General features: G+C 44.1%; 1 protein-coding gene across 4 annotated transcripts in view; it reads left to right on the top strand.

Annotated features, from left to right (window-relative positions):
• Positions 1–26054, top strand: part of B3GNT2 (UDP-GlcNAc:betaGal beta-1,3-N-acetylglucosaminyltransferase 2) — a 30223-nt gene extending 4169 nt beyond the window's left edge. The window contains exons 1-3 of one of the 4 annotated variants that reach the window (XM_089922340.1): positions 9152–9751; positions 9950–10001; positions 23548–26054. In XM_089922340.1, coding sequence (XP_089778466.1) covers positions 23557–24750 — 1194 coding nt within the window. In that variant the 5' untranslated portion in view covers positions 9152–9751; positions 9950–10001; positions 23548–23556 and the 3' untranslated portion in view covers positions 24751–26054. Of the gene's footprint in view, positions 1–9151; positions 9752–9949; positions 10002–23547 lie in introns of those variants that run through there. The other 3 variants (XM_089922342.1, XM_089922341.1, XM_022597319.2) reach the window with 3 other exon arrangements.
• Positions 26055–27130: the final 1076 nt, after the last annotated feature.

Raw genomic sequence — 27130 nt, 5'->3', positions numbered from 1 at the left:
TGTTGGGTGTTCGTTTCTGTGCGAGGGCTATCTCCAGTTGTGGCAAGCGGGGGCCACTCTTCATAGCGGTGTGCGGGCCTTTCACTATCGCCTCTCTTGTTGCGGAGCACAGGCTCCAGACGCGCAGGCTCAGTAGTTGTGGCTCACGGGCCTAGTTGCTCCGCGGCACGTGGGATCCTCCCAGACCAGGGCTCGAACCCGTAATGCAGGCAGACTCTCAACCACTGCGCCACCAGGGAAGCCCTGCCTGGCACTTTTGGTGTGTACAGAATGTTAAAACATGAATTAAACTGGGCTCTGAGTTTGAAGGTTGGATTTCTTGGCTTGCATACTCAAAAGCACCCAGTAAAGACCATACACCCAACAGGTATGGATCCAGCTGTCCCTCCCCACTTCTCCAAAAGTGGTAAAACTGTAACTAGGTGCTTGCCAAATATGTCTCCAAATTGTGGATGAATAAATTCCTCTCTCAGGAGAGGCAGTTACCACTTGACTAAGAGGTATATGTATGTGTGGGGTGAGGCTCTGAGTGAATTGATGTAATGATTTCATCATCACCAGCTGATGATGAGGCTTTGCTAGTCTGAACAAAGCTTTGGTGGGAAGAACTTTCTACTCGATGGAGAATTTGTTATTAGGGCATATGTGGCACAATCACCTTACTGCTGGGAAAAGTTATTTGAGTTTTCGGTTTGTTATAACTCTGCTTTGAGATTTTTACACTCGCTGTGTTGCCTCTACTGTGAGATTTATGCACTTTGCCCACCAGCTTTGTCTTGCCTTGTCTTAGTTTTTGTAACAAAATTCAAACTTCCTTTGAGGGTCAACATTGTTGATAAAATTATAATGTATGTCTTGAAATATTTTGTGTAGTTTTATTTAGGTACTTCCATAGATAACTCTTAAGAATTTTTTTTTTTTTTTTTTTTTTTTCGCTACGCGGGCCTCTCACTGTTGTGGTCTCTCCCATTGTGGAGCACAGGCTCTGGACACGCAGGCTCAGGGGCCATGGCTCACGGGCCCAGCCGCTCCGCGGCATGTGGGATCTTCCCGGACCAGGGCATGGACCCATATCCCCTGCATCGGCAGGCGGACTCTCAACCACTGCGCCACCAGGGAAGCCCATTAATAATTTTGTTACAAATTATTTTCTGTACATCTATGAACATTCCTTTAGAGCAAGGTTTAAAATTATTTTTATTCTGATGTGGCTACAGACAGGAAATTCCCAGTAGCAAGGAAATTGATACTTTCTACTTTTCATTCTGTGGCATTTAAAAATAAGCTTATTGTTCAGATGCCTTCACTCTGATGTGATTAGGATGTACTTCACTTAACCAGAATGTTTTAAAAAAACTGATTATCCAAGAGAATCAATTCTAGAGTGTGGTCAGGTTCTGTCAAATAGTGGTATGATGGTTTAGTGGTTAAAGAGCATGAACTTGGAGTCAGTCAAATGAGGATTTTTTTTAAACTTGAGGCATAGCATACAGTAAATTGTGTAAAGTGCACTAATATTAAGGGTGCAGCTCATGAATGTGTGTCCAGCACCAGATCAAGAAGAAAACGTTTTCAGTACCCCAGAAGGTCCCTGTGCCCCTTTCCAGTCAGTCTCCAGCCCCTGAAGGGAACCATTATTCTGACTTGGTATATCATCTTAGATGTGCTGCATATCGTCATAGATTGGTTTTGCCTGTTCTTGAACTTCATGTAAGTGGCATTTCCAGAATCATAGAATGTGTAATCTTTTGTGAAACAGACCTGGATTTGAGTTCCATTTTGGCCACTTACTGTGTGACGGTGGCTACTGTATGATAAATTACTGTAAGCCCCAGTTTCCTCATTAGTGAAATAGGGGAGATAATCTAGCTCAAATTTGCTAAGAAAATTAATTTGATCATGCACCTAAAATACCTAGCACTGTGCCTGACATACACACAGTGCCTTTGTCCCCCTTTTATTTCTTTAAAAAGATGGTAACTAAAGCAACTGTATCTTCTGTGTTTTAATATGCTATTTCACTATAAAAGTTGTGTAGGTCTTTTATTGAAAGTTAGAAGCCAAATCTTTGTTGAGTCAACACTTTGTTGATGTAGCATCAGCTTAAATAAGACATATTATTTGTTGATAGTTGATCCCGTTTTTTTTTTTTTTTTTCGGTACACGGGCCTCTCACTGTTGTGGCTTCTCCCGTTGCGGAGCACAGGCTCCGGACGCGCAGGCTCAGCGGCCATGGCTCACGGGCCCAGCCGCTCTGCGGCATGTGGGATCTTCCCGGACTGGGGCACGAACCCGTGTCCCCTGCATTGGCAGGAGGACTCTCAACCACTGCACCACCAGGGAAGCCCTTTGGAACCATTTTTTAAATGTAACTTGATGTTACTATGGCATTCTTTCTAAGAGATTTTTTTCTTATGTTTATTTAGGGAAAAATCAAGATAAAGTAAAAGAAAATAAAGTTAATTCCATCTCTTAATACTGTAATTACTGTTAACTGGGTTGAGATCCTTCTAGGTGCTTTTGTGCACATCTGTATACTTCTAGAATGAGACTAGGAAAAACATGTTGCCAACGCTTTGGGCAAATGTAAAGCAAATTGTACGGGCCTTCCTAGAGATACCTGGCTGAGAGGACAGAAGACTTTGAAGGTCTGGGTTCAGATCCATCCCCACATCCCTACTTGTGACTGTACCATGGAGTCCCCAGGGGCTCCATCAGAGGGACCCCTGTCCTCCAGATTACAGTAGCCAAGCAAGAAAACCTGTCCTTGGACAACTCCGCCCACCCCTCCACCCACCAAGACCTCAAGAAGATATGTAACAAAAGGGCCAATTTGTTCATTTAGCCAGCATGCGTTGATTGAGCGCTTAGTGGAAGCCTTGCACTGTGCTTGGCCCCTTGTGTATTCCTAGATGAGTCAGGCACAGTTCTTGCTGTCAAGGAGTTAGCAATCTGGTGGGAACTCTAACCAGGAACTGATGAAAGAGCGGTCTGGTAGAGGTGCAAGAAGAGTGCAGTGTTGGGGTCAGCTAGGAAAGGCTCCTGAGGAAGTTGTGCTTGGGCTTAGCCCTGATGGATGAATAAATAACTTTTAGGGGTAGAGAAAGGAAGGCAGAGGCAGTTGCGGATTGCAGGCTTGTAACGATGTGTCAGGGGAACAGCAGGTGATCCTGTGGGTTTGGAGGGCATGGTGCTTAGGGAGGGGTAATAGGACACAGAGCAGCCTTGATGACCATGTGAAGAAGTGACACGTGATAGTTACGGAGGTGATGGGGAGCCATGGAAAGTTCTTGTGGAGAGGATGTGGTGACATATCATGGTCAGGCTTGTGTTTAGGAGGATGACTTGAGCCAGAGAGGTGGACGTGAGGTGGGTGTAATCATGGCTCCAGGTCGTTTTACAGCCTCCTAACGGGGCTCTCTGCTTCCTGTTTGCCCCACAGCAGTCTATTCTCAGAAGGAAGCTGGGGGGATGTTTAAAAACTGAAATTGCTTTACATACTTTTCTGCTCAGAATCCTCCACTGGCCCCTAGTCTCCCTCATGGTAAAACCAAAGTTCTCTGTCACCTGTCAGGCCCTTGGCTCAGTTCATTGCCTCTCCTACCTCGCCCCTAGCTCAAGTCTCTGCAGCCACACTGGCCTTTGACCTATCCAGCCTTTGGCCTTTACACTGGCTGTTCCCTCTTCCTGGAATTGTCTCGCCCCCTTCCCTCCACCTTCCCTCTGAGAAGAGAGGCTTTCTCTGACTGTCCCCATCCTTATCCCCTGTACTGTGCTTTATATTTCGTCTAAGTCCTTATCAACCTTACGATAATTGACCATATAACTTCATTATTTGTGGTCTGTTTGAAACATTGCTTGGTTTAAGTAGGTGCTTGATATTTGTTGAATTAGGTCACTTCATCAGTCTTGCTGGGGGAAAACTGAGGGCCCAAACCAGGTCAAGGACGGTACAGGATTAAAATGGAATCTTAAAAAAAAAAAAAAAAAAAGGTTCTGAAGAACCTAGGGGCAGTACAGGAATAAAGATGCAGACGTAGAGAATGGACTTGAGGACACGGGGAGTGGGAAGGGTAAGCTGGGACAAAGAGAGTGGCATGGATATATATACACTACCAAACGTAAAATAGATAGGTAGTGGGAAGCAGCCACATAGCAGAGGGAGATCAGCTGGGTGCTTTGTGACCACCTAGAGGGGTGGGATAGGGAGGGCGGGAGGGAGGGAGACGCAAGAGGGAGGAGATTGGGGATATATGTATATGTATAGCTGATTCACTTTGTTATACAGCAGAAGCTAACACACCATTGTAAAGCAATTATACTCCAATAAAGATGTTAAAAAAATAAAATAAAGAGGATGTGGTACATAAAAAAAATAAAGTGTATGTGTGCCTGTGTGTGTGATTTATTTGAAAGGGAATGAGAGAGAAAAAGATAGTGGATGGGATGAGATTTGGAAACCAATTCAGGGAGGTGTGAAGTAAATGAGCTACAGATAGGGGTACGTTGGGACATTTCTTAACCTTGGGACTTGGAGGCTGTAGTGGTGTGGAAGGAGGGTCCAGAGGACAGGAGTGTAGGGTGAAGGAAGACCCACCCATAGGCTTGAACACAGAACTGTGGAGAGTGCCCATTTTGGGGGATGGGGCCAGGAGCAAAGGCTGCCAAGATGCAAGAGAACCAGTAGAGAATTGGGGTTAGGGGATGGATGGTCTTGAACTTGGGGTGAGGGTAGGGATGGTGGCCAGCAGTGTTAGGTGCTCTGGGAAGTCAGGAGAGGCAGCGGACTGTGAAGATTCTAGAGGGGTGAAGGGGATTGGGAAGGTCAAGGCACAACAAAGGGCTGTGACAAGACATGGAACCTTTTCAGGAAGTTGTCGGATAGGGAAAGAGCAGCTGTGCCTGGAGCTACTGGAGAGGGAGAGCTTTGAGGTGGACGATGACATCGATACAGGACCCCAGGGGAGCAGCAGCAAGGACTGTCCCAGGGGACAGTAATCTTGTGGGGGCTGGGGATTGACTTACTGAAAAGGGAGCCTGGTCCATGTGGAGAACTTGAAGTAGATTTTGGTCCCTGAGCTGACATTAAATATCTTTGTAACCATGGCAACCCACTTAGCTTGTTCCCTCCTCATCCCCACCCCCTGCATAATAGGAAAAAACCTGCACAGCCAGACTCATATGTTGATTGTTTGAATCCACTGCAGTCATGAATATGGACCATATTTACGGTCCATGGACCATTAACTTGCTAAGGCTTATAATTTGTGCTTTAGAATTCTGTTGTTGTTTATTTTCTTTGAAAAGCACTTAACGTCCAAGTGCTTCTTGAAGTGCTTCTTGTTTTTTTGAGTCCTGATCAGGGAGTAACACAGTTGTTTAAAAAAAACAAAAACCAACTTCAAGTCTGGGTATAGATTGTTCAGTGAAAAGCCTGGTGATGTTTTCAGAATCAAATCTATTTGTCTTAACAGTGAAAGGGTCAAAGTGGGTTTGTTACAAATACCATCCTCCATAAACATTTAACCTTTGGGACTCATGACATGTATTTTACATTTATTATTTTATGGCTAAATCTAATGCTTGTTTATAAGGAACTTATGTAGCTTTTATTCTTTAAGTAAATGAGATGCAACCCTTTTATTTTTCTTCTCCCTTCACCACAAAAGGAATTATTTCCTTCAGATGAACTTAAAATATCTCTCATGAATACTCTTATTTTTAACTGACTGTTTCTCTCTTTTGAATTTTTTTTCCTCAAGGTTCTGATGGATCCTCTTTAGAAAAAAAAGCCTCTTTATAATGGAAATTTTTAAACAAGTGCAGATAACAGAGAGTGATATAATGAAGCCTCAGGCAGCCATCTCTGGTTTCAGCATGATGGCCTCTTTTTTTTTTTTGTCCCTGCCCCACACGTGACTAAGATGCTATGTGAGCACCACCCAGAGTGGGAGGGCAAGCTCATGCTGGACCTCCAGGTGTGGGTGTGGGAGTCATCAGTGTAGAGGTGGCAGAAGTTCTGGGAGTGATTGGACCCCCCCGAGGGAGGAAGGAGTGGGCACAGCGTGCAAATGACACTGAGAGACACAGATTGCTGTGGTCCCCGATATTTCCAAGGAGGTGATAATCTATGATATATGAAGGTGACATTCACAGAGACACTTAAAATTAGGTGATTTAAGAAAACAAATTTAGGGTTACCAGGGGGTGAGGGGGAGAAGGGATAAATTGGGAGATTGGGATTGACATATGCACACTACTATATATAAAATAGATAACAAATAAGGACCTACCGTATAGCACAGGGAACTCAGTACTCTGTAATGGCCTATATGGGAAAAGAATCTAAAAAAAGAGCGGATATATGTATATGTATAACTGATTCTCTTTGCTGTACACCTGAAATGTAACACAACATTGTAAATCAACTACGATAAAAAATTTTAAGAGTAAATAAAATTAGGTGATTTAAACTGCTTGGTAAAAGAGGCCCAATTTCTAAGCTACTCAGCAGTGTGCTCATATATTGAGCAAACAATATGTTCTCTTTTATTTTGACAACATAAATTTTTCTTGGCAGGTGGCCAGAGAAAGCGATGTTACTATTTCATCCCTTCTTTAAATATGTAGACGTAAATCTTGGTTGAACAGCTTCCCCTTTAATAGAACATTTGGACAAAAAGCCAAAATGTCACTGTTTTGAGGATGTATATTTTAAATCCATGTGATTAATTTTGATATTTAAAAAAAATCTAAGAATAGTCCTCAAGCACCCATCGGTAACTTGGTGAAATTTAACAACATTTGAGAAAGGGAGAAGGGGCAGGAAAGGAATCTGGGAGATGGAGGCTGGGAGAGAGGAGAGCCACTCTGCTTGTTTGGTACCCTGTCCTGAAGTTGCCACCCCAGGGTCACTTGTCACTAGAGAGGTTGTCTTCTGGGAGGAGGATGGCCTCTGACTCTGAAGAAGAGGTGGTCTCCCAGGGGCACGTATTTTCATTGGATACTCTGTGTGTGAAGAGCAGAGCCTGGCGCTCAGCAGTTGGGGTGCTTTCACCTCACAGTTACAGCCTGTGGGCTGGGGAGCCTCTTGGTCCTGCCTCCCTCCAGGGTGAGGAGAGTAGATCTCAGCTCACCTGGAACTGTTCAGGCTGGGAAGCATTGCTGGGGGTAGGGGGGTTCTGGGTAACTAGCTCTTGGCAGTCCTTTTGAGGGGCTTCAGTTTGGGGAGCCCCAGGTGCTAGGAGGAGAGGATTAGATACAGTGCACTAGGGGAACCAAGGGTGTCCTTATGGAGAAGGCAGTGGGATTTGAACCTGTACCTTTAAGCGTGCGGGCAGGATTGAGAAGCAAGAGAATGGATGTCTCAGGCTGGGAGAGCCAGCACGAGCGATGGTGTGAGTGAGGACAGCAGTTGTTCTTAAGGGCTGTTGGGTCCCAGGAGGGGGTTTTGAGGGTGGCATACTTGGATCTAGGATGGGGTCTTTGTGAGAGCACTTAACGAGGACAGGGTGCCAAGTGCTCCTCCATCCCAGCTGTGCCATCCATGCAGCCCTCTGCCTGTCTTCAAGTTTGGCAGCAGCTGAGATGGACTTGCAGGCCGGGAGCTGCCCATTTGGGTTCCCAGTTCCTGCCCCCTCCCTCCACTCTCCATGTTGGGAACCTCAGACAAGTTTCTGGAAGCAGTTCACTTATCTGTAAAATGAGGATACCTCAGTAACCACTGTGTATTCCCTTGGGCCTTTGGCACAATTCCTGGCACATGGACAAATGGTACCGAGTTCAAGCTTGGACAGCTCACTGCATTACAGGCCAGTAAATCGAGAGATGAATTGTTGGCAAGGAGTAGGGGCTATATTCAGAACGCCAGCAGACTGAGAAGATGGTGGACTGGAGTCCAAAAGAACCATCTTACCTGGGTTAGGATTCAGGCTGCTTTTATGCTAGAAGGGGAGGGGATGTGGCTGGTTGTTGCAGACTTCTTTGTGTCAGAATCCTTTGTTCTTGGAACTGTCCATGTAGGTGTCTAAAGGTCATGATGCTCCTGTAAACCTCCAACAAGACAAATGTTATTCTCTGTTCTGCAGCTTTTTATATGAATGGGAAAGTGTTGTACCTTTAAAGGTCAGAGCCTTGAGAATGGACTGTCCTGTATATTGGAGGCTTATAGGCAACGTTCTTAACTTGTAGCAAAAGCAATAGAACGCAAAGTTTAAAGTAAAAGAAACAGATTCAATATGGAGTCAGGTTTCTTCTTCCCTATTACAAAAGCCGCTGGTGAGTGGGTAGAGGCTGGTGTGCAGTTGTTAATTTTTCTTGTTGTAAGGAGTGTCCTTGGTACCTCCACCCCATTTTTTCATTTCATTTCTTTTTTCCTCCTCTCTCAATATGTCACACCTGTTGATTCCTTTTATTTTAATACAGCATTATTTACATCTCTGCACATGCCAATTCTGTACAACTCTGTGATTTTCATGCATGTTTTTGAAAGGTTGAGTCAGGCAGTTATCTCAAAGCTGCTTCTCTAAGAGACTCCAAATGGCTAAGCAGGGAGTCCGGGAGCCCGAGGCATGGCACTTTATGCTCCTTGGTGTCCCCTTGTGTCCCCTTTGTTGTACCCAAGGGCAAATGCTCTTTAAGGAAATTTGTCACTGGAAACCTTCATCCAAATAGCCAAGAAATTGAGACTTCCCAAGGCAATTTATTAAATTATTTAAGAAAAACACAGTGAATGTCACGGGTATTAATGCAATCCCAGCTTGCAGCATGTTCAAACAATGTTTATTTTGGGAGATATATTTTTATTTTGGAAATAAATGTAAACAAGCGTAAACTTTTATTTTGCCGGAGTTGATGGAGGTGCTCTCAAACCCTACATTTCATGGGGACAAGGATTACCAAATTTAATAGAATTGGGAAGGGCATTGGTGATTTGAAAGAGTTTGTAGAGTACCTTTCGGAAGTGACATAGGTGAATCTCTGTCGGGGAAAATGGCAGATTGAATTTGGCTGCCCAAGTGCTTAACATTAAAGTGATTGTTTTAAAATCTAAAAAATTTTACTCCTCTTTATGGTCATCTATTATAGCCCATGGAATTAAGTGGTGAGGAGTGATGTGATTCTGAAAGTCAATCCTGAAACTTTGAGGAGAGTCAACTTTTGATTTTGTTAAATTAGTCTTTTTCTTAAACAGATTTATTTATTTATTTATTTATTTTGGGCTGCATTGGGTCTTCGTTGCTGCTCACGGACTTTCTCTAGTTGCGGTGAGTGGGGGCTGCTCTTTGTTGCCGTGTGCGGGCTTCTCATTGCAGTGGCTTCTCTTGTTGCAGCGTGTGGGCTTCAGTGGTTGCAGCACGCGGGCTCTAGAGCGCAGGCTCAGTAGTTGTGGTGCACGGGCTTCGTTTCTCCACGGCACGTGGGATCTTCCCAGATCGGGGCTTGAACCCATGTCCCCTGCATTGGCAGGTGGATTCTTAACCACTGTGCCACCAGGGACGTCCTGTTAAATTAGTCTTTAATTGAGTATTTCATGCATTTACTGTGTAAAATGACAATAATCTCTTTTCCAGTACCTATGTGAAAATATTCTTTCTTAATTGGTTTCACCAGCTTTTCTCTATGTGTGACTGTAGGCAGAAGTAGCCCACATAGCAAGCCCCAAGTTACCTCCTCCCCGCCCCATCTCTGTCCACCAAGATTGCCAAGCCATGGCTGATGGCCTGCTTGTTTCCAGAAGCACTTATGCAAGGTCAGTTTGATAACTTAGTTTATGTAATATAGTTTATATTATATGATAACTTAGTTTCTAGTCCAGTACTGTAACTTATGCTTGAGCATTTTAATTAATTTTTAATTGCCTTCTTCCTCCACTCCTCCCATCCCTTGGGCCTTAGTTTGTTTACAGATTTGTTTAATCATATGAGACTGTTTCCTGGGATTTTTTTAGGTGATGTCCTGCATTGAGATGACACCCAGTGATGCTGTCCTGATGCTTGAGGGTGAGGCATGGAGGGGAAAGCACAGGAGTCGGAAAAGGCTTATGACAGTTGTGAAGAGGAGTGTCCTGGCCTGACACATAGACAGCCAGGGGCCAGGGAGGGTCTCTGGGGGGCCTGGAAATGCAGGGCCTGTGTGTGTAATTATTCAACAATGATTTGTGTGGAGCAAAAGATGAAGAAGGTCAAGGAATAGAAATTTTCCTTTATTTAATCCTCGTTCCTTTACTGCCCCTCCCCATTTATGTCCTTCTTGTCCTCAAATGTATTGACTGTCAATATGTTGTCAGAGTGGAAGACGCTAGAGAGACTGAAATGAAATGGCCCAGCCCCTGGTCTTGATGGCCACGTGCCCTGTGGGTTGTGTAAGACTTGTTACCGAAGAGGTGCGGCAAGTCAGATAAATGTGTATGAAGTGTTAAAGACAGCAAAAAGGAAGTAATAAAACCACTGTCTGGGGGCGGGGCGGGTTCACGGTGATGCTGCTGCAGTCTGCCTTGCTGGCCTTGTGTTTTATGTTGATGGCTCACAAGAAGCTATGAGAATGCGACTTTGTCCATGATGATGATTCTCACTGTGCGACTCCTACCTACGCTGACCCTGGGCAAGCCTCTGTGCCTCTCTGCATCTTGGTTTCTTCTTCCGTACGGGAGGTGGTTGGAGTAGATGAGCTATAAGGCCCTGGAAAAGAAATTCTTGTAGCTTCTTTTTGGTAATGAACTCGGGATATGGTCTGTGTGTGGAATGCATGTGCATGTTCTGGAGAAAACAAGTAAAAGGGTGAGAGGGTACAGTTTGTGGCCAACACTTGCTCTTCCATCACCTTTTCTGACACGGCCAGTGTCCCTTCCTCTCAGAGCCTGGAGAGCTGGGCTGCAGGCCCACTCGGATCTAACCTGCAGGTGGGAGGATCGTCCTGGGATCCCTTCAGCCTCAGGCTGTGGTGCCCCCGGGAAGGGAGGGGGAGAGGAGAGGTGGGGCTTTTTCTGTGTAAAAGCTCTTGCCAAAAGGGTTTGCCCAACAGGTTTGTTAGATTGGGCTGTTTGAAACTGCTGTAGATCTCTCATTCCTCAGTGTGGATTAACACCTACCACAGACCTGCAGGGACTCCACCCAAAGCAGGGGCGGGGCCTGCCTTACCAGACCAGGACCTCTGGGCACCTTAAGACTACCAACTGGTTCCCTTCTGGAGATTCTGTCTACAATTATTCCTCTCTCATGCTGCTTAAAAACAAAACGCAACCGCCTGGCTTTCTTTGAAACTGCCTACATCTTCTGGGTATCCACAGATGCAATGATTTCACTTCCTAAGTAATTTTTTTTTTAAGTGCAACTTTATTTGAGGATTCTTGAAATCTTCTTTGAGCAACGAGGTTGTGTGGTAGAAAGAGTTTAGACTCGGGGGCAGGGTCCAGGGTCCAAGTGCTGGCTCCACCCAGATTAGCTTTGTGACCTCAGAGTAATTGCTTCACATATTTGAGTTTGTAGAGATTAAATGAGGGCTTCCCTGGTGGCGCAGTGGTTAAGAATCCGCCTGCCAATGCAGGGGACACGGGTTCGAGCCCTGGTTTGGGAAGATCCCACATGCTGCGGAGCAACTAAGCCCGTGTACCACAACTACTGAGCCTGCGCTCTAGAGCTTACAAGACACAACTACTGAGCCCGTGTGCCACAACTACTGAAGCCTGCGTGCCTAGAGCCTGTGCCTTGCAACAGAAGCCACTGCATTGAGAAGCCCGTGCACTGCAACAAAGAGTAGCTCCCCCTCACCACAACTAGAGAAAGCCCATGCACAGCAACGAAGACCCATTGCGGCCAGAAATAAATTAAAAAAAAAAAAAAAGATTAAATGAGGTGAGAATATCCCGGTGTGGAAAATGGGCAAAGGGCATGAGGAGTGGGAAGTCAGGAAGGAAGCACATGAATGACGATGGGTCAGTTAAAACAAGCAGAAGTCCTTTTTTTGTGAAGATTAAAAAGGACAGTGTCCACAGTCAACATGGAGAGTGCTGTGCTCTTGGGTGTGTACAGTGAAAGGATAAATCAATCTGGCTTTTGTTTTTGGTGGGGGATGGTTTTTGGTGGGGGATGGGTGGGACGGGGAATAATTTGATTATATTCTAAATGACTTTAAAAATATATGTTCTCTTTGTAATTTTTCCAAAGGAAATAATAAGACAATGGGCAAAGATGCACATATGAGGTTGTTCATCAGTTTTTCTTTTTCGATTATAGGGAAAATCAGAAACAACTTGTGTTTGGTTTTTTTTTAGTATTAGGCTGCGCTGGGTCTTAGTTGAGGCACGTGGGCTCTTAGTTGCAGCACACGAACTCTTAGTTGTGGCATGCAAACTCTTAGTTGTGGCACGCGGAATCTAGTTCCCCAACCAGGGATCAACCCATGCCCGCTGCATTGGGAGTGTGGAGTCTTACCCACTGGACCACCAGGGAAGTCCCCGACTCGTGGGTTAGTGATTAGTAAGCCAGGCCAAATGCCTGTACTCTGTCAGAGGTGCATTAGAGATCTGATGATAGAAGATGGACCCCTCAGATCATGCTGTCTTCCGCTTTTGAACCTAATCTGCTTTATAGAAGTTAAATCTCTGAACACAATAGCCAACTGTATTTGTAATCAACATGGACATCCAATTTGGAAGTTCTTCATTTTTCCCTATTTCATATTCTTGTGTGATTTAGTCAGTCTTCTGTTTGTTTGTTTTTAATAGAGGGGCTGTGAAAGAAAACACATTCCTACAATCCCTCTGGCAGCAGCATTTGTTAACGTTAATTGTAGGCATGGTACACTCCCATCCCGTGGAGAGCCCTTGGGCTCAACAGCGCTTATCTGTTCTCTCCAGTGGTCTCAGCACCCATCTGCCACAAACTGGTTGTGTTGGTCTCTGCATGCAGACACCCTCTACCCACCCCCCCACCTCTTGCCTGCCTTGCTTCTCCTCACATCTCTGAAATCTACCCTATTTCAAGCCCCACTCAGGTCCCTGCCTTGTCCTCTGCTGTTGACAAATGGACTGTCTCATATTTATTGCTTGTCTATCAATTCACTGTACAGGACCCATGTTTTATACACTTTTCCCCTAACTCCAGACTTGAGTAACGGTGTTCATGGTTGGAATATGACTTCAGGTTGGTGATATAGAGATCTCTAACTTGTATCAGTTTTTAACTATTGCTTGTCAGCTCCAAATTCACCCTTTGTTGCCTGATCTGTGAAAATGGATCAGAGCCTTCAAATATTTTTCCTTTGCCTTCTCTAAGTTGAGGGCTCTGAAGAGGATGTTGCAGGAGAAAGAGCTTTTCCTTCCTGGTTCCCAGAGTCTAGAACCAGGCTTCCTGTAGAGCCTGCTGTTTTTCCTGTGGGTCTGCAGGCCACAGCTCTCTAGCATGTGGCTGCTGTGTCCTCTCTCCGCCTCTGGCAGCCGTGGTAGAAGGGAGAGCCTGTGCCCAGCCCAGGTCGCTGCTTCTCTTCAGCCCCCACATGTATACACACTGGGAGCCCTGTGATCCTGGCCGTCTAGTGAGCTGGCCACCTGATCTTTGTCCTGAGCAGTGGCCCTGAGCTGTTCCTATCCGAGCCATGCATTGACGTGCTAAGCTTGTGCAGAGGGAGGCCTCTCTAGTTCCTGTTCCAGCAGCAGCTGGACTCCCTGTGTGTGCATGACTCCTTCCGCACCCTCGTTCTCTCTGCACACCATCCCAGCAGTCTGCAAGGTTTGTTTCCTGAAACCCTCCTGATGGGGACTCTTGCGTGTTCCAGGCTTTGTGCCTGCATCCCAGAGGGTTGTTCCTGCTCTCCTGGTGACTGGACCATCTCTGGCCTGGGCACCCAGGAACTGCCACCTATACCTACTTCAACAAGCTCTGAACTTTTCTTCCACGCTTGTCCTTTCTTGGGTACTTTTTGTCTGGTGCAGGGCATTAGAGTTCTATTCCATCTTTATAGTTACTCAATTATTATATTTTTAAACTTCCCCTGCTTGAATTACTGTGTGGTTTCTGCCTCCTGATTGGACCCAGACTGAAATACATTCCATGTAACCCAACTAAGGAAACGAAGGATGAATCAAAGAGAAATCTTCTAGGGATTTCTCTGAGGGCTTGTTGAGAGCCTGCCAGACTATACTGGTTTGTACATAGGTCCTGGAGCTTGGAGGGGAAACACCAAACCATAGCCATGTACAGGCTCTTAACAAGGGCTTCCAAAGCACATGAAGCTCCCCAAGAAGTGACTGCCTGCATTGCAGCATTTCTTTTCTAAAATGGTTTCCCACCTAGGTAAATAGATGCCCCCAAGCTTCCAGTCTGTACCGGGGCCTGCCTGCCTTTATGCACGTTCACCCTGTCCCTCTGCTATCATGGCCTTGGTGGGGGTAACACTTGCTGGAGGTCCTCCCCTCACCAGGAAGGAATGTGGAGGCTTCTCTCTGTGGGGATGGGATGAAGGAGAGTTGGCTTGGGTGTGCCGCCAGAGGAGGGATGGAGCCCTCACCTAGAAGCACTGCTGAATCCCACGCTCCTGCATTCCCACACTGGAGGGCCTGGGCTGCCTGTGGGAAATGAGGGGCTGGACTGGGCTTTTCACCATAGTTTACCTCTTCAAATCCTGCCCGCACCCGCCCAGGTGAGACAGATTTCTATAAACACATATGTGTCGTTGACTAGCACACATATAAGTGATTTTTCCTGTGTCATCTCTTTGGAGAAAGGGCATGTATATTTAATCTAATTTCTGCTGAACATCTGTATTCAGTGAACTTGACCAGGTGACCCAAATACCTTTCTATTCAGCAAATGCTGAATGACTCTCAGATGCCATGTGCTGGGGTAATGGTGGTGCAGGGTGAAGACCTTGATCACAGAGGATGCCCTAACTCCTGGGAGGTGGGCTCTTCAGGAGTGACACTTGACCTAATTTAGGAGTAGAAGCTCTTCAGGAAGGCATGGCAGACAGAGGGCACTCCTCAGGTGGCAGAGTGAAGCTGGGATTTTGCTGGAAGAGAAATGTGTTTGCTCTGGTGGAGGTTCAAGTGTATATGGTATGGAGATGGAGGATGTTGGCAGGAGGTGGTGTGAAAGGAAGCACAAATCATCATAAAGGGACCAGAAGGGCATGTGAGTGAGAAGATTGGAGGAATGAGGCTGGTATTTAGGCTGGGGCATGTCCTTGGGCAGGAGAACTCACAGAAGAGGGGAAGAGGCCATGAGGCCCTAAGCTCCAAGAATGGAGCAGAGAGGAGTTTTAGAAGACAACACAGTTACAGTAGGCTATGAGGGAGCGGTGCCATGTTGGTGGTGGTGACCAAACCAGCGAACAGCGTGAGAAGGGAATGTATGTACAAGGGCTAAAGACTGAGTAGCTGGGGAACAGGGCATATTTGGGAGCTGTGGGAAGTAAGGCATTGGGCTCCTGCAGTAGCCAGTGGCAGAGCCTGAATGGGATAGAGGACAGGTGAGGAGGAGGTGCAAGTGATGTTACAGAGGTGGGAACACAGATGTGCTGGATGTGTAAAGCAGGGGGAAGAAGCAATTCAAGGTCCTGCTGGAGAGTGTACATGGGAAGTTGATCCATTGCAGATGGGGGACCCAGGAAGAGAAACTCCACACGGCATTTACTATCTGGAGTTAGCTGGGTCAACTTGTGATACTTCTTCTGGAGGTAATGTTTAAGACAATGGATAGATGGGTTTCTAGAGAGAGAATATTTGTAAAAGAGGCAATGAATGACAAAACTTGAGAAGTATGCTTAGTGTTTGGAGGAGGAATCAGAACCTTTGAAGGAAAACTATTGAAAGCCCAGTGCACAGTAGACAGCACCCTGGTGTGGTAGGTTATATCATCCCCATTTTACAAATGAGGGAACTGGGGCTCAGAGAAGTCAAGCAACTTGCATAAGGTCACACAGCTAGTAGTAGGTAGCATAACCAGAATTTAATTCTGGGCTCTCTGACTCCAGGTACCAGACTAACTATGGATCTGGAACATTTCCATCCTCAAAACATCTACGAGCCTTGTTTTATAATGACATAATCTTATACACTGAAGATCTAAAATTCTTACCAGTTTTACTAAAGGCAGGGGCAGGACGGCCTCTGGGAGGGTTAATTCCCTGTCATTGTTTACTAAATTTTCCTTTCTCCTTTTCTGAAAATTCTGTGCATGTTTATTTAAAGAATGAACTTAGTGATTGATTTTATTTTAAATGATAAATACCATTTGAGAAAATCAGCCACATTGGGTTTTGGGGGAACTATAATCAATGGGGACCAAAACACGTCCTATAGACACTTTGATGTATAATGTCACCTGTGGGGGAATGTAGGTAAATAGATTCATCATATGTACTTTTACCTTTAAATTTTGAACATGAAAGGTACTGCTAATGACTATGAAACAAATTCCTTGAATTTAGCTGATAATTGTTCTAGGACTTACAGACCAGAAAGCAGTCAGACACATGTTCTCGCTTCATGCCAGCTTCTAGGTGAGATTGTGGGGGGAATCCTGGGGTTCCCCGGCACCAGCCCAGGCAAGAACTGAGGCCAGGCTTCTTGCTCCCATTAAGGAACGAGCTCTAGGTATGGCCCAGCTCTTCTGGTCCCACTGAGCTGCTGCACTCACACCCTAATCACCACCCCACTGTCTGCCCTGAGTGCTGGGAGGTGGCCCCACTTAGCTGCAAGCTCTCCCTGTCTCTTTATCTGAGCAGAATCTGGAAAAGTCTGGCAAGGACCAGGCAACAGATGTTAGAAGCCTGGGAAGTAAGGATTTAGCCACTCTCACCAGGCTTCTGGAGGGAGGATGGGGGAGGTTGGGCAGGCAGAATGACGTGCGCGTCCCCTGCTCCCGTGGTATGGCAGCGGGCTTGGGCTCTTTGTCTCCTGAAGGATTTGTGGATCCCGTTTGCGCAGGAGAGTGAGCAGGAAGCAGGACACCCCTAGACACGGAGGCCGCCTGCTCAGACTCCCGTGACCGAATCAGGAACTTGGATTTCTCGCCTCCAAGCCTCAGCGTGACTAGATGGGGTGGCTGGTCATTTCATTTCCTGATTACAGAAAGGTGCTGCCTTTCTTTTATCTTTCACTTTGGTACTGGGGGTGAGGGCAGCAAAGGCAGTCCTGGGCACAGGTTTTGGACTGGGTCCGGGTGTGGTTGCTGTTCTGTCCCTGACCAGCTACTCTTGGCTGTCTGCCTAGCATGCCGGAGTCCCTTGGGGTGGAGGAGTCAGGCTCTGACTCAGAGCTTTGTGAGAATGGGTCTTTGTGGCTGTCAGTGGCCACATTCAAATGTCTTCTGGCCAGCGCTTCGCTTTCAGAACTGGAGGGAACCTTTTAGGACCATCCTCTTTAGTGGTTCCCAGTCTAGTGTCCAGGAATGAAACATTGGGATTGTTTAGACTACGTATTGGGAAACGAAATGACTACAGAATAGTCATTCAGTAAATGTTACTTATGACCCCGCCCTACCTCTCATATCTGACTTTGACTGATGGTAGTTTTGAGGGTTCAGATGTATAAATATAAAGCTTTAAAAATTTTAAATAAAAACAGTTTTTAAAATAATCTTTTAAGAAGATTAACCATTGAAAATCAGACCATCATCCTTTTAGTTCCTTACGTCCTAAGCCTGTGCTGCAGTGTTCACTTGTATCATGGTTTAAAACTCAGATGCTGGAGTTTTAGGAGGAGCCGCTTAGGTTTGAATCCTGGCTCTGCCATCTGCCAGCTGTGTGACCTTGGACAAGTTGAATCTCCTCTCTGAGTATCTGCCTCATAGCATCACTGGTGCCTGGCACATAGCCAGTGGTACCTAAGTATTTATTAAAATAAAGCATAAGTGTTCATATTTTACTATTATTTTGAGTCCTCTCTAATAGATGGCTTCAGGCAGAGAGCACGGGCCCAGTGAAAGGTGTGCAGTGATCTAGGGATGGATGTTGTGACAGAGCCTGTGCTGAACACCGCAGGGTCCAGTACAGGGCTGGAGTGTCTGGGACTGGGGGGCCATGGCCCAGGCTAGTGATGTGGGTTCTAGAAATGGGGACCTGGCCTTAGGATTTGTGTGTGACGTGCCCTAGCCCCCGTCCCAGGCAGTCTAGATGTGAGTGGTAGAGGCTGCTGAAGGGGGAAGATGGTGTGGCAGCATTAAAGAATATGAAAATAACCTATAATCCTACCACCCTGATTAACCCGGTTTTGTTTTTGTGTGGTATCTTATCTGGATTTTCACATAGTTTAAGCATGGCATCTGTACTATTTTATAATCCATTTTCAGCTAACACAAATTTTTTTGTGTGTGTTTCTACCTTTCTAAATATTTTAATTGCAAAATAAAGAAGGAAGTTGTTAAACAAAATCAACTGAAGTGTTTTAGAAATTTTAAGACTGTTCAGTCTCTGTTGGGGAGAGTCTACTCCCAAGTACAAAGTGAAAGCTAAGGTTGTTCTTTGTCTGCATATGGGATTTTCTATTTCTGTTACAGTAAAAATTCTGTGTTTTCACAGTGAGGGTTGTATAACATCTTCTCTAGTTTCAGGGTAGGTTTTCTTACTCAAAATTCTTTTTGAGCAATGTAACTTCCTGCTCAAAAAAGGACACGGAATTGGTTTTATGTCTGTAATGGGAATATTTAGTCAAATATTCAGAGAGCTTTTTCCCACAGATATTTTTATGGAGGTCACTGCTTTATCCTCCTTTCCATGAACTTTGGTTTATTGTAAGAGTCTGGTTCTCATGCGACGGACTGTGCCTCGGTCACAAATGAAAGTTGACATTTATACTCGATGGAAATGTATAATTGAGAATCTGGGTGGTTTTCTCACCCTTCCTTCTCAGGTTGGTTTGGAAGAAATGCCCTTTAGAAATAGTGGTAAGAGTTTAGCCCAAGCTGCACGTTTGGGAATTTAGAAAAGAAAGGCTGGCCCCTTGTCAGAAGTGGGGCTGGGAGCTTCTAGGCTCCAATTTCCCTTTCTTTGGGAAGTCTTTGTAACAACCAAATGTACCATGACCCAGTGCCTTGGGTCTTTTCAGCCTTGAGCCAGCCCTTGAGACTTCACTGTTGACCTGGACCAGGTTACAAGAATGTGGCCATGCCTTGTAGAAAAAGGAGGAGATCCCAAAAGCCCTGGATTAGGAGCCAGAAGACTCTGTCATCTTGGCCTTACCTCTTAACTCTGTGGTGACATTTAGGCAGCCCAGTTATAACCCTCTTGGAGCCTTTGTTTTTCTCCCTGGTAAAGTGGTATCCTCTCAGCTTCCCTGAGGGGGCACAAATGAGAAATGGACAGGAAATGTTCTGGAATCCTTGAATCAAGGACTTGAATCCTTGAAACAAGGTGAGGATGGTGTCCCTTTGAGAGCCACAAAGCCCTATCTTGGCCGAGAATATGGGAGGTCCTGGCTGGGTCTTGATGGCAGAAATAAAAGCCTGAATTGCCGTGATAAAGCTGGAAACCTTGGCCAGGGTCAGCAAGCTTAATGCACTCTTCAAAATATTCCTGAAAGAAGGATTGGTGCTTTTCGTGATATGAAACGTCACACCATCATTTCAGATGGTTCTGTCTGGATTGCAGGTATCCATAGGTCTGGATGCATAACTGGCTCATTTATCTGGAATTATATTATTCACCCTGAATCTTTTCCTAGGAAAATTAACTTACAGTTTCACGACCCGTTATGTAAAAGTACTGTGCCTCTCTTTTTTTCTCCCTTAAGCTGTCCTGTTTTACTGTAGAAATTTCAGGAATAGTCTACTGATCCATATTCCTTTTCTGAGTTGAAAATTTCTGTCAAGTAGTTAGCTGTTCATAGCGTGTGCTGTTTTTCCTTCCAGATCTTCTTGCTCATTGTAGTCTTTCTCTGTTCACCCTCATACTTTTCCTTGTCCTCTTTTCAGCCTGTTCACATGAAGGGCAAGACCAGTGATACTGGGTCAAGTGCTACTTCAGCTTTAGGAAAGTTATCCTAATTTAGAGAGAATGGTTTGTTTTTGGAAAGTGTTTTGTCTCGAATCTGGAGGCCAAAAAAAAACCAACGTAAAACTATCCATGATTTATTTGCTAATAAGATGACTAATTCTTTAATTGTATCAGATACCCGCACAAATACATTCCAAGTGTCCACTTGAGCTCTCCTGTCCTGGCAAGTCAGACCCATAACAAAGAGGTTTAGGGTGCCGAAGATGTACTGGCCTTCAGTTTGCATAAAAGGTGTCCTCAGAGGCTCACTTGAAAGGAGCTGACCTAAGGAGGGCATGGACCATAGACTTATGAATTATTCAGGTTGTGTGTGACTTGGGGCCCTTTAAACCTATAATTAAGGAGTAGGGAATATCTTGTGGGTTTTTTTTTTTTTTTTTTTACCGCCTTCTTTGGAGGAAGTTTAAGAAGGCCCTTTCTTGGTACCTCAGTAGTGGGATTCTTGAGGGTTGGAGGGTGGGTAGTGGTTGAGAAGTGAGGGGAGAATGGAGTGGTGATGGGAGGCTGCTTACCTGGGTGAGCTGAGAGCACCCATATAACTTTATCATCTGCCATGTTCTCTAGCTGTGTAGAGGCTTTGGGGAGTGGAAGGTATGGTGTAGGGACTGGTTTTATAAAAACATCTTTTACTTATATGTCCTTAACCGAAACTATTTAGCAGTGATAAGTACAAGCAACTAGATTTGGATCTACTGGACAGATTTTAAGAGACGCAAAACAGTTTGTGAATTCCCATTGATCTAATCTGGGCTGTTCAACATAGTGATAACTTCACAGCATTCTCAGCGTGACAAATACTTCTGCCTTGAGACTGTTTGTTAGAACCCAGTGAATTTTTAAATCTCATAGTAACAAATAAATAAATAAACACTACCCTTGATTAAAATACATAATCAATAAGTTACAAGGATGTAATGGACAGCACAGGGAATATAGTCAATATTTTATCATAACTTTGTATGGAGTATAATCTATAAAAGTAGCAAATCACAATATTGTATACCTGAAACTAATATAATGTTGTAAGTCAACTATGCTTCAATTTTAAAAAAACAAACAGGGCTTCCCTGGTGGCGCAGTGGTTGGGAGTCCGCCTGCCAATGTGGGGGACGCGGGTTCAAGCCCTGATCTGGGAGGATCCCACATGCTGCAGAGCAGCTAAGCCCGTGCGCCACAACTACTGAGCCTGCGAGCCACAACTGCTGAGCCCATGTGCCGCAACTACTGAGGCCCACGTGCCTAGAGCCCGTGCTGCGCGGCAGGAGAAGCCACTGCAATGAGAAGCCTGCGCACCACAACAAAGAGTGGCCCCTGCTCACTGCAACTAGAGAAAGCCCACGCGCAGCAACGCAACGAAGACCCAACGCAGCCAAAAATAAATAAATAAAATAAATTAAAAAAAAAAATCCCATGCTCCTCTAGTGATACCAAACTGTTTCCTTCACACCATTCTTTTTGAACTTTCACATTTTGTATTGAAATTTTAGAAGAATCAATGTTTATTAACTGCAGCCCTCCCCCCCAATAAAAAAACCCATTTTGTTCTAGAGGTCAGAGAAGAGTAGCTACCATTTGACATGGTGGTCTTAGAACCCCCATCACCTTGGCTAGGATTCCAGCTCTGCCCTTAACACAGTTACTTCTTTAAATCTGTTTCCTCAGATATAAAATGGGAATAAAAGTAACAATACCTTCTTCAGAGGCTCCCTGTATCAAGATAATGCACTGTGCCTGAGAAGCAATACTTCTTTGGGATTCTTTTCTGAGGATGAATTCTCAGCTGTAGAATTAACCTGATAAGAAAATTCTTTTTTTTTTTTTTTTTTAATTTGTTTTTGGCTGCATTGGGTCTTCGTTGCTGTGCACGGGTTTTTCTCTAGTTGTGGCGAGCAGGGGCTACTCTTCGTTGCAGTGCGCGGGCTTCTCATTGCGGTGGCTTCTCTTGCTGTGGAGCACGGGCTCTAGGCGCCTGGGCTTCAGTAGTTGTGGCACGTGGGCTCAGTAGTCGCGGCACGTGGGCCCTAGAGCTCGCGGGCTTCAGTAGTTGTGGCACGTGGGCTCAGTAGTTGTGGTGCCCAGGCATAGTTGCTCCGTGGCATGTGGGATCTTCCCGGACCAGGGCTCAAACCCGTGTCCCCTGCATTGGCAGGCGGATTCTTAACAACTGTGCCACCAGGGAGGTCCCAGCCTGATAAGAAAATTCTTTACCGAGTATTGCCGTTCCACTTTTTGGGGTTGTCTTTTAAGGTCAAGCTCATCTAACTGGTTGTTCTTGGGCCATCTGTCTCACTAGTGTTAGAACTCTGCAGTTACAACCCCAGCAGACCATCTCATTACTCTTTCTTTGTTCTGTTGCCTACAGCCTGAAATCTATTCTTGGCCTTTGATATTTCACTAAAATGTCATTTTCATTTCTCTTTTCCTTCTTGCTATAAACAGCAGGGATCTTAAGAATACAGTTTGACTTTTGACAAATGTATACACCCATGAAACCTCATCCAGATCAAGACATACACAGTATATTTCTATACCCAAGAAGGGTATAGACCCTCTCCATTCAAAACCCCTACCCCTATCACTTTCAGATTTCTAGGGCCTAGATTAATTTTGCCTTCTTGAACCTAACATAAATGGAGTTTGAGGTCTCTCTCTCCCTCACTACACTGTTGTTGCTTGTAGCAGTAGTTTTCCTCTTTATTGCTAGGGGTTGTTTCAGTGTATGAATATAGCACAGTTTTATAATCCATTCTTCTGTTGATGACATTTTGGTTGGTCTCAGTTGTGGGCGATTTGGATGAAGCTGGTGTGAAGCTGGTTTCATCTCTCTGAACATTCAGTGTGGTTAGTGTCTCCTCCACCTCCTAACCCTGCAGCCCTGGGCAAGTGTCTTAATCTTTCTGCCTTGGTTTCCTCATCTGTAAAATGGAAGGTCAGGAAACAATTCAAGGTTGTGGCCACCATTTAAAAAAAAATAGAGTAAAATAGGGGATCAAAATAAATGACATGGAACTGTACATGTTGCAGCTCACATAAATACAGTTATGTGTGTGTGCAGGTATGTCCATAATAACAAATATAAACTGTATTTGTTATTATGAATTGTGAGCACATCCGTTTGCAGCACACTGATTTGTATATGTCCTTGTGTAAGCAAGGAAGTTGAAGCACCTGTGAATTATCTAGTTAATGCGTATCTTTGCCCTCCGGTGTCCAAAACAGCCACAGCGTTAAGGGTCATTTATATACAGCTAGCTATAGGCCAGCCACTGTTTTAAAAGCTTACATATAAAGGCATATAGCTCTCAAAACCGTCCTATGAAATGGGTTATTTATCCCCATTTTACAGATGGAGAAGCTGAGACATTGGTTATACAACTTGCCCAAGGTCACAGAGCTTGAGTCTAGGATGATAGGGCCATGATTTGAACCCAGGCAGTGCAAGTCTAGAATCTGTGCTCTAAACCACTATTCCAGGGGACATAAAAGAGGCAAGTGGCATGTGAGCAAATGCAATTAATAATAATCTAATCAATACAATGCTCCTCTCTTTTATTTCAGATATGAGAAATGAGTGTTGGACGTCGAAGAATAAAGTTGTTGGGAATCCTGATGATGGTAAATGTCTTCATTTATTTGATTGTGGAAGTCTCCAAAAGCAGTAGCCAAGAAAAAAATGGAAAAGGGGAAGTAATAATACCCAAAGACAAGTTCTGGAAGATATCTGACCCTCCCAAGGCATATTGGAACAGGGAACAAGAAAAGCTGAACAGGAAGTACAATCCCATTTTGAACATGTTAGCCAACCAGACAGGGGAAGCATACGGATTTTCCAACATAAGCCATCTGAATTATTGTGAACCTGACCTGAGGGTCACGTCAGTAGTTTCAGGTTTCGACAGTTTGCCAGACAGATTTAAAGACTTTCTGTTGTACTTGAGATGTCGAAATTATTCACTGCTTATAGATCAACCTGATAAGTGTGCAAAGAAGCCCTTCTTATTGCTGGCGATTAAGTCCCTTACTTCACATTTCGACAGAAGGCAAGCAATTCGGGAATCTTGGGGCAAAGAAACCAATGTGGGGAACCAAACAGTGGTGCGAGTCTTCTTACTGGGCCAGACCTCCCCAGAGGACAACCATCCTGACCTTTCAGATATGCTGAAATTTGAGAGTGAGAAACACCAAGACATTCTTATGTGGAACTACAGAGACACCTTCTTCAACTTATCTCTGAAAGAAGTACTCTTTCTCAGGTGGGTGAGCACTTCCTGCCCAAATGCTGAGTTCGTGTTCAAGGGTGATGATGATGTTTTTGTGAACACCCATCACATCCTGAATTACTTGAATAGCTTATCCAAGAACAAAGCCAAAGATTTGTTTATAGGTGATGTGATTCACAATGCTGGACCTCATCGGGATAAGAAACTCAAGTACTACATCCCGGAAGTTGTTTACACTGGCGTCTACCCACCTTATGCAGGGGGAGGTGGATTCCTGTACTCCGGCCACCTGGCCCTGAGGCTATACAATGTAACTGACCAGGTCCTTCTCTACCCCATCGATGACGTTTATACTGGAATGTGCCTTCAGAAACTTGGCCTCGTTCCAGAGAAACACAAAGGCTTCAGGACATTTGATATAGAAGAGAAAAACAGGAATAACATTTGTTCCTATGTAGGTTTGATGTTGGTACATAGTAGAAAACCTCAAGAGATGATTGATATTTGGTCTGGGTTGCAAAATGCTCATTTAAGTTGCTAAATTATGTACTAAACTAAATTTTGCATAGAAAGATGTATCTCGAATAGTTCCCATGTTGTGTTCTCTCACATTAGAGGTAATTTCTATGTAAAACCATCAAAACTGCCTTTATGAGTAGTATCCATATGAGGGCCTCTAAACCTTTCAATGTAGTACTTTCTGAAGAGGGAAAGCAGAAGATCCTAATTTTTATGTAGGATATGACAGGACGAATGGTTCTGACCCTTCCTGCTGGCTAGTGGTCATTATTTTCTAACTTGTCCCCCTTGTCATCTGAAATCATGTTTCTGGAATCTGATCGTGTTAAGTTATTTTTGTTTTGCCCTCATATGATGGTAATCCTATTTCCCATTATAATGAGTGAATTATCTGCAATTTAGGTATTCATAAACCTACTGGCTACAAAGACACTGTTATATATGACTCAGTGCTTTTTGTGAAATGGAATTACATTTATTTTCATGAAATTTGGATGAATTTTTTAAATAGTCTGGAAAAGTTAACTTCTGTTGAAATTTCCTGCTGCCCCAACATTTCCTTGGGTTAATCTAATCAGTTTTGCAAAATGGGAATCACCGTGTGACATTCATCCAGTTTTATCTTGTTATGGTCTTTTGGTCATAATAAGGAGGAAGCTTAACTATCTTGTATTTCATTTGCTGGGTGGTATCGTGATAGTTCTCTCTTTTTTAGTATTTGAAAATAATGAGTATGATTTCATAATCTTCAAACTGAAGATTGAATTGACCCTGGTAACCACATTGTGTTTATGATTTTTCATTGTGGACCAGGAAAGCGTATGTAACTTTTGAACTTTAAGTGAAAAGATTGAAGTTGCAGACCTTTTTATCAGTGGTTTGTCAGTTTAAAACTGCAGAATTCTGTTCTTGCCACATGATTACGTGTTGCTTATACAAAATTATTATCCTGAGTAGTGACTGCTTTCCTGTTTCAGTGTAGAAGTGCCTGTGTTTTTATTTATTGTTCAGATCAAATACCAAAACATTTTCTTAAATATATTTTGTGTAATATTTTATTTGTATACAGTGTTGTTGATTAATTATTTAACTAGAGCATGGTATTTTAAGTAGTAAGTATAACATATGTTAAATAAAGTTAATTGTTATTTTTGAATTAAAAAATTTTGGGGGGGATATGAACTAGAATTCTGCCAAACTGTTGCTATATATACTGTCTTGTAACATGCTTTCTTGAGACATTTTTGTGTTATAGATATGAAGATTCTTACCAGATGTGATACTGGGGACTGTAAGAAGATTGAAATAAAGTCACCATATTTTTAATTGTCGCGTGTAATGTGTAACCTGTAATCTCTGTTTCCAGCATTTAATTACATTTTCCCCAAAGAGGCCATTTTTTTCCCCCAGAAACTATTACAGTAATATTGAACTATACCTTTTCATCTGTCTTTGTATTTAAAATTCTTAAAAGTGCTTTCCCATGTAGAGTCTTTAGGGAGGAGTATGAATACTTATTTACGCTTCCACTTTCAGTGAGTATAAAGGATTTAACTCTTTATACTCACTGAAAATGGTGTGAGTGGAATGGAGCAGCATCTTAAAGATTCTATCATCCTAAGCCATGTCCATTTTTGGGGTTTGTATCCACGGTGATGAAACATGGAGCAGCTTTGACCACTCAAGTTTCTTTCCTAGACTTTTGTTGAGAAGAAACTGCTAAAGCTCAATTAAAAACAAGTAGGCATTGGATGAAACTCCAAAAACAGAAGGTTTAGTGTTGTGAGAACATGTAGCACACTGTCCTCTCCTAGTGGGAATGTTGAGGCCATACATGTGAGCGAGTATGAGGGCACAGATACTTGATATGGGTTTGAAGATTTGTAAGCTTGGTCCTTCTAAAGGGTTCATGTGCCTGCATCTGATCTCTCTGCTCCAGTGGTTGTGAGTAGAGGGTGGTGGCCACATCACCACATCAGGTTTAGAGACGAGTAATGAAGCTCTCAGAGCATTCATAGGTATTTGGTTCACAAATTGCTTGTGTCCATGTAACTTGACCATGTGTTCTTAAGTAATAGATTTCTCCTCTGAGGAAGATTTAATTTTTTTCTTTTAGGGAGTCTCCTTCACTGAGATTTCAAGTCTACAGAGAAAGAAGAGATGTAGCAGGTTTTGAAACATGTTTGGAGGACCACTGAGGGCCTTTGGTGAGCCTCTTCTTGACATGTGCCATTATTCGAACATCAGTCCTTGGTGCTAACAATGTCTGGTGGGTGAGATGCTCTCTGGCTCTTCTTTATTTGACAGAAGCTCTCATGCAGTTGTTACCTGAGCCCACAACACTGGTCATCGACCTCATGGGATGACCCTTTTCAGCAAAGGGATACTAGATGTTACAGCTT

The sequence above is a fragment of the Delphinapterus leucas genome, chromosome 13, assembly GCF_059928025.1.
Source record: "Delphinapterus leucas isolate spDelLeu-1000000601 "Yukka" chromosome 13, BTC_Dleu_Yukka2, whole genome shotgun sequence".
Taxonomy (NCBI): Eukaryota; Metazoa; Chordata; class Mammalia; order Artiodactyla; family Monodontidae; genus Delphinapterus; species Delphinapterus leucas.
This window is presented reverse-complemented; position numbering and strand designations above follow the sequence as displayed.